The sequence below is a fragment of the Poecilia latipinna genome, unplaced genomic scaffold, assembly GCF_001443285.1.
Source record: "Poecilia latipinna isolate Pla-1442-1.1 unplaced genomic scaffold, P_latipinna-1.0 Scaffold125, whole genome shotgun sequence".
Lineage (NCBI taxonomy): Eukaryota > Metazoa > Chordata > Actinopteri > Cyprinodontiformes > Poeciliidae > Poecilia > Poecilia latipinna.
This window is the reverse complement of record NW_015112741.1, coordinates 387,243-395,201: the sequence shown is the minus strand read 5'-3', so window position 1 is coordinate 395,201 and position 7,959 is coordinate 387,243. Positions and strand designations below refer to the sequence as shown.

Sequence of the window (7,959 nt, the reverse complement as noted above, 5' to 3'; positions counted from 1 at the left end):
CTTTGGGTGTCATTTATTAATATCAATTTGCATCAGAGGGCCATATTGCAAAAATTACGTATGCATCCCTTCATTCCAGAAATGAAGGATCTAGCTTTTGAAAATAACACACACACACACACACACAAAAAAACCCTCCTGCTTCTTTGTCCTCCTTTTTGGATCATATAGTAAGAAAAACAGGAACAACCCTTCAGACTGTTGGGGCTTTGACTGTGACTGCGATCAGATGCCGCTTTGTTTGGACAAATATCACCAGTTTATACGGGGAAGCACTCTTTCCAAAACTCAAAACAGATTCTATATCTGAGCTGGATGCTTTTTTATTTTTATTTTTGATGCTTAAGACATTAAAATAAATCAAATTCCAATCTTACCACAAATGTGTAATTTTCTGCCTGATGAGTCGCAGCTCATATGCCCCAATGTGACCATAAAACCGTGGCTACACTTCTTTATGTAACATGCATATTTCATCGTTTCGTTCGTTCGTTCTTTTTTTTTTTTTTTATAAACGAATCGGATTTCTTGCCTGAGAAGATCACAATGTGTCAGTATGTCATAAGGATATTGAACACAGTAAAAGTCTGTATGAAAACGTTGTTTTTCCTTCATGTTTTAAACCACTGCTCTTCATCTGCTACACAACGGATCAAAATAGTTCTTTACTGCTTAATGCAAAGTTTCTGCTGGGTTGTCTGGGTTTCTATTTTTTTATTTTTCTCTTTGCTCTAAAACTCTTTAAGAAGCCCACATTTTCTGAAATTGCCTTTTTAATTGGTTTAAAAAAAATCTGTATTTGTATAACTTTATGTTAAACCCTGGAAAATAAAAAAAAAAAAAAAAAGGCCTTGCCTGATTTTTCTTCAGGCGATGACAGAAGAAAAATCTGTCGTTTAGCTTCATAGCCAGTCACAGTAGGCTATGAAGCTTACTGCGACTGAAGGTGTTGAAATCAGGTAACCTATAAATGGAAAAGCACTGAGCTTAAAAAAAAAAACAGGCAAATTAAATACCTGCACCCACTAGGTTAGGGAGGGTGTATATAATCTATTTGGTTTGCAAAGTGTTAAACTGAGTGTTGCAGTTTAAGTCTAAAATAATATTTATAATGGTGCTTTAAAAAAAAAAAAAATTACTGAAACCCATATATATATATATATATATATATTTTTTTTTTTTTAACTGACCTTGATAAGTAGGGTGAAGCCTCATTCAGGGATCCTTGACTTGGGGAGGAATATGATTTTCTTTAAGCAGTCTTAGCAGCAGCCTCAGCTCTGCGGTGTTCTTTACCCCCAGGCTGACTGCAGGCGCTCCGTCTGTCTGCCATTTACAGCTGCTCAGGAGGATCCTGTCATCTCGGTCTAAGGCTGAGGCCGTCATCTCTGTCGCTCTCTGAACTGTGCCGCCGTGTCACCTTGCTTCGCCTCGTCATTTCCCCACAGTGGATCTGCAGCTTTAGCCCCCCTGACCTTAAGCTGTCTGGCCTGCGAGAGGTCAAAGATGTGGCTGCTCACCTATTTCCCTCTGCTGCTGTGAACATCTGTCAAACCAGATGTTGCCACACCTTCAATTGCGTGTTTTTTCTTCTTTTTTTTTTTTTTTCCTGCTGACTTATTTTCAAATATATCTGTTGCAGGGCTCCTTTTTTGTTCAAGGAGAAATACGAGAAGGCGGACAGATTTCCATTTGATTCAAAATATAATTTTGAATCAAGGCTGAAGAGTTTCGACAAAAACTGAAGATTGACGTTTTTCCCCAAAGATGTTCTAAAAGCACTTTAGCGGTTTAGTTTCCATCCTGCTTTATACTGGTGTGTTCATACTGATGAATAGTTGGGTGGCTGAGCCTGCAGAGCAGCCAGAGTAAATACAAAGTGTTTGATTCTGATGAAGAAACGGTGGGTTTCTTCTGCAAAATGTTAGTTTGCTTTTTATCTGAATCGTCAGATGGAAGCTGTCGATTCACTGAACTCCATCTCTTATTTCCGTCTTTGAGAGCTAGCTACATGCTAAAGATGGTGGCAATACAAAGCCTATTCCTACCAAAGGGGCCTTGTCCAGTTATAAAGTACACACACTGCCCACCTCATGGACATACGTCTTAGGCTGTTTCTTTATATAAATATTTTATTGTTCAGTTATAAAGGTAATAAGAAACTCAATTTTGAACGTGCATTGCCTGCAAGCTATTATCAAAAATACACTTTCTGAACCGAGTTCCTTTAACAGTTGTAGTTTTCTGTGATTGTAACCTATTGAAATACAGCTGCATTTATAATTAAGTTTTGATCACTAGGGGGCAACATTAAGGCAGGTTGAGAAGTTCAGTGCATTTCTTAGAGATACTATCACAACTCAAGTGTCCAGCGGCTTCAGCTTTCATTACTTGAACTGTCTACCTGCAGGGAACTGAGCGTTCAGGTTCCACGTCCCACGTCCTGCCTAGTTTAACACTCTTTTGAGTGGAACTGTTGGACGAATCGGTTACAGAAATGAAAGCACAGCATAAAACGAGATGTCAGTTCATGCTTTGTAAAAGTGGGCGAGATCGACGGGCAGGAGAAAAGGGTGAGTCAGCGGGGATTTGGAGCTGGTGGTGCCTGAAGAAACGTTCTGCAGACGGTGACGGCGCCGTTTCCTCGACTGCATCGGGTTCAGCACGAGCAGACGACGCGTAATGACCCTGAAACGACGCGCGATTGAACTTAATGTGAAGTCAACTAACGGGCTTCTGATTTGTTCTCACTGTACTAATTAACGTACGACTTTATTGTTGCCAAACCATATTTTACAGTACATTATTGTTGATCATTGCAGTCTCACTCGCTGCACAGCCTGCAGACGCTGTTAATGATTGTGGCAATGAGGAGGCGAGGTGCCTCCAAACACAGAATTTAAAACGCGAAGCTGGGGCCCTTTGTGAAATGTGCGGAGAGTTTTCCCAGCAGATCTAATTACAAAGGAGAGAATAAATACACTTTTTACCTCTGCATTCAGTGAGCTGCACCTTTTCAGATGAGGAAGCTGCAGCTAACAAATAAAGGTGCTTTTTTTTTTTTCCTGCAGGCACAAAGACCTGAAGTTTATTCTAAAATAACTTGCCGCGTGGTGCCACATGGTCATCCGTTTATGAATTAGTTTATTTTTACCTGCAATATTTTAATAAAACATACTTGACATTTTTGTGGGAAAAAGTTCTGTATATCAGTCCAATTTCAAAATAATGAAATAAAAAAAAAAGCCTAATTGTAACAGAATATTTTAATGGAACATGTTTAATTTAGGAAATTTCCATTTTATCATTAGCAGGGATTTGGGGGTACTTCAAGAAGCATTCTGCAGACACTCGCAGCACTATTATTAATTTCATTAGTCATTAAGATTTTTGCTTAAAAAAAGTTATCCACCTTCATCAACTGCTTGGGCCGGGAAGCCAAAATTGTACCATCCCCAAAATACAAAAGTAGCCCAGTTGCCACATGAGGGCAAGAAGACTCACAATCAGCTGCTGATTTTTAGCTTCCACCACTTTGAGGATATGCTTCCCTTTCCTCTTGGTAGTTTGGCATCTAAGAGAACTATTAATAAAATCCAAACAGTTTTAAAAACTCATTTAAAAAACAACAACCTTGAACTATCCCTTTAATCTTATTCTGGAAACAAGATGCTGCTTGTCCTTTGGTGTGTTTAAGGAACTTACAGGTGACTGTAGAGCTTCCTTGGATTGATTGATGATTATTTTCCTATTCTTTAATCCATTTCAATGGTAGTGTTTCATTTTCTTCAACATATTTCAGGTTTCATTTTAATGCTCTGTATGGTATAGATTATTTGTTTTAAGCTTACCCCATACAGTCAACTTGCAATTCTGATGAACATCAATTTGAGAAAAAGCCAGCTTTAAAATAATGACACAAAACCGGCAACTTGCATGTGTCAGGTGTTATTTGGTCTGCTGATTTTCCATTCCTCTACAAAACCTACTTTTAAATTAACTACCGTGTAGAGATATAATTTATACCAGAAGAGATAATCGATCTGGTCAGTGTTGTTGAAACGCTGTTATTTGAACACAACTGAAGATATTGAGTTAATTTAAACCAAGAAATTCCTCGCTGTTTGGAGCTGAAGAGAGCGGCTTCTCGAAGGCGTTCTGGCAGCGCGGCTCACTGCAGCTGCATACATGCCACAGACAGAATGCTGGCACCCTGATAAAGCCTGACGCTCCGAGTGAAGGAAACACATTTGCAACAGTGGCGTACGGCAATAAAGAAGTGATGAACCATCTGCTCTCTTGTGTGGCGTTTGGCGCATCCAGGGCAGAATTTCAGCCGCCCGAAACCCTTCAAGTTTTAAAAGCTGGCAGTGAAAACAAACTCAGTCACATTTACGCAACAGCCAAAATCTTTTTAATCCAGCATGGAACTCGTCTCCACAACTTTAAACAACCATTATTAGTTAAATAAAAAAAAGGGCTATAAAACACACATAGAAAAAGCAATACAAGATATCTCCTTTTTCAGCTACTGCAATTATTCCAGCCTTTAGATCCAAAGGCTTTGATTCAGCCTGTGTAGAGCCAAGTCTACACAAATGGGAAATAAAGCATGTGGATGCCTATTTAATGTATGGAGCTGACAATAGAAAGGGAGGGAACTTCACCTTGATGAAAATGTTCTGGCAGAGCAAAATCAATATACTGCGTGCTCTGTGGGGAAAATGAGAAGAAAATGATCATATTTCTTACCAGCAGCAACCGATTGGGACGGAGCGGCGAAAGGTCGGCCAAGCAGCTTTAGGCTAACTGATTTCATAAAGTCATTAAAGAGAGAGAGAGAGAGAAAAAAAAACAGTGAATATGTACGAGTCAGTAAGTTTTTCTGAGTGATAGATCAGATATGTGTTCCTACTGTGGCTCGACCGAGAATGGAACATCCTCCACATTTTTCTGCTCAAACAGCCTGAGGGATGTTTTATCACGGCATCCCACTGTGCCCAAGAAATCTTCAAATTAAAGTTTTGCAACTATTAATGAACAGCAAGCAAACCTCCCAACTCCCCGCTCTCCAATCTGCCAGGAAGTAAATATATATACAAAACGGAAATTTATCAAAGCTCGGCTTGGATTTTGGATTTTGTGATCCATCAGATGTGTGCTTGAGATATATATATATATATATATATATATATATATATATATATATATATATAATTATTATTTTTTTTCTTATCAGCAAGTTATGATGATTTCTCACAGATCCCAGCCTGCTGTTACTACGTGTGGCTCTAGAGTAGTTATGTAAGGATGGTATGCAGGACATTACAACCCAAATTATGTGCTTTTACGTAGGAAGACATTTAGCATGGAGAGAGCTGAAGTAATGTAAGCTGTACTTACATTACTTCATGAAGTACAGCTTTGCATTATGGGAATTATAGGAGATAAAGAATGTCGGGTTATAGTTGACATTTTGCCTTCTTGATAGCAAACTGCACTGAATTTGATCCCTGGAGTCTCTTGGAACCACTGCTATTGCCCCCAGATGTGGGTCCTCCATGGATGAAGTGGTTAAACTAAGAATGGTAACATTTGCATAACACCTCATACAATGCATTGCAAAAGTATTCAGACCCCTTAAACTTTTCCCTCTTTTGTCTCGTACTTTAATAAATTTTTAATGGGATTTTATATGATAGACCAACAGAGAACTGTGGACGACTATGAAATGGACGATAAATTGTAGATGGCTTAACTGTTTTTTCTTACAAATAAAATGTTAAGCATGCAGCGTGGTGCCCATTAGTAGTTAGGCCACCGTTTATAGTGCAAACCACTGGCTTTAAAAGTTACATTATTAGTAAATCTGTTGACAGGTCAATTGTTAGTTATGCCCTTAGAAAATCTGGGCCTAACAGAGGAGATTTGATGAGAAAGATGTTGTAGAGAGAAGGCCATTAAAAGTCCAACTTAAAGCTTGCAAAATGCTGTGTAGAGGGAAGACAAAAAGCATGTACTCCCAAAACTACTTTGTGAAACCACAAAGGTCAGATGAGGCAACAATGTAAGTTTCTGACATACAAGAAAAATACTTTGTGTGATAAACAGAAACAAAAACTGATCCTCTCCATGACATTACGGTGGTATTATCATGCAGAGGGGATCCTTTACATCATAAGGGGACAAGGAAGCTGATCAGTGTTGATGTGGACACAAAATGGGGCCCAATAAAGGTTGATCTTTGAACGATGACACACCCCATAAACCTGAGCTGTAATTTCAGCAGAAGTCGGTTTCACAAAGTAGTTTGGGAGCTGAGTGCAGGTGTCCTTCATACCTTTCAGGTGTTTTATTTGTAAAATATAAATATGCACACTCTTAGCTTCATGTCACAAATATATGGCGCCTTGTGGTCTATCACATAAACATCCCAGTGAAATACACTGAAGTTGGTGTTTTTACCAGACAACATGGACATTTTTTTTTATTTTATTTTACTTTTGCAACACACTGTATTGGTGACAGAGTTAAGGACATAATGGATAAAACAGATAACATAAGCGATCAGTGAAATCAGTTGTATTATTAAAAGGCAAATAAATAGGTAATGCATTAGGATGTAGTGCTGATGGGACGGTAAGGCCTGTGTTTCTCCTTCATGTTATCACCTCTGGCACAGTCAGATCTCACACCCTCCGCGCCGCGGTGTGAGAAACCGCGGCGCCTGAAGCCGCTCCAGCTACAGCAAGCTCTGCGTCTTGATAAAAGCTGTCCTCTCGCTCTGGCCGTCCACTTCCTCGCTGTCTGATTCAGACTCACAGGCGACGGTGTCCTCGTCCGCCCACACAGTGGGGATCCCCTTGTAGCATATCCGAGCCTTCCTCTCCCGCCCCCGCTGGAAGCCCAAGCCGAGGCCCAGCCGTGTCCTCCTGGTGTCTGAAAACACAGAGGACAGTTTGGTCCTCCAGGTCAGAGCGGCGTCTCCAGAGCGCACCTGAAGCAAGAAGAAGACCCCGACGAAGGCAGCCAGGATCAAGGCACAGCTGAGAACCGCCACGACAACAGGAAGCTGAGAGGGCGGAGCAGCGCTGAGTCCTGGCGGCTCTTCAGCTCCTCCGCCGTTCACGTTTGCTCCCGCCGCCGCCGCCGCTGGTGTCTTCACCTCCGGCTCATCTTCTTCACCCTGCAGTCCTCCGGTAAGGGGGGATTTCCTCTGGACCTGGTTCTGGTGCAGGCAGGAGGTGAAGACTAAGTGGCTGTGTGTTGGACAGGACAGGCAGTCTGTAGGTCCGGCGCCTGAGCAGGTGAGGCAGGACGGGTGGCAAGACAGGCAGGCCTGAACAGAGGACAAGTCCACCCAGTTCTCCAGAGAGAGGTTGAGCAGCTGTGGGCCCGATGTGAAGCCAGGGGGGCAAAACTTCACACAGCCCTGGAGGAAAAGGGAGAAACCCGGGCTGCACTCTAGAAGAGGACAAAAACAAAAAAGATCAGGGAATAATAATAATAATAATTAAAAAAAAACAACTTAGAAAACAACACAGTGAAAAGTACACAGCAACATCACTGTAGCGCTTTTAGGTAATGTGAACATTAACCTAGAAAGCTGTCTCAAAGGACCAGAGACTCTGTCAAAACAAACTCTGCTGCGGTCGTCGGCCCAGCATCTCCATATATGATCTTGCCAGGATGTGTTCGTCTAGAAGCTATTCCACACATGCAGCCATCTGATTGGTTAATCGTCTCCCAACAAAACACACCAACCCCGCAGGTGAACTCAGGACACCAATAACCAGGAGGCTTTCTTCTGGACTCAAAGGAACTGATCGCCCATTCCCACATTGGCTGCATTAAATGTTTGTTTTTTTGTTGTTGTTGTCCACATCATACCTTTTTTTTTTTTTTTTTTTTTTTTTTTTGGTTTTTTGGGAAAATGGGGAAAAATAAAAAAATTTCCCC

The 7,959-nt window shown here is 41.0% G+C and overlaps 1 protein-coding gene across 3 annotated transcripts in view; it reads right to left on the bottom strand.

Annotated features, from left to right (window-relative positions):
* Nucleotides 1–6,495: 6,495 nt before the first annotated feature.
* furinb (furin (paired basic amino acid cleaving enzyme) b) overlaps nt 6,496–7,959 on the bottom strand; it is a 150,540-nt gene continuing 149,076 nt past the window's right edge. For all 3 annotated transcript variants that reach the window (XM_015028462.1, XM_015028463.1, XM_015028461.1), the window contains one exon: nt 6,496–7,464. In XM_015028462.1, coding sequence (XP_014883948.1) covers nt 6,743–7,464 — 722 coding nt within the window. In that variant the 3' untranslated portion in view covers nt 6,496–6,742. The remainder of the gene's footprint in view (nt 7,465–7,959) is intronic.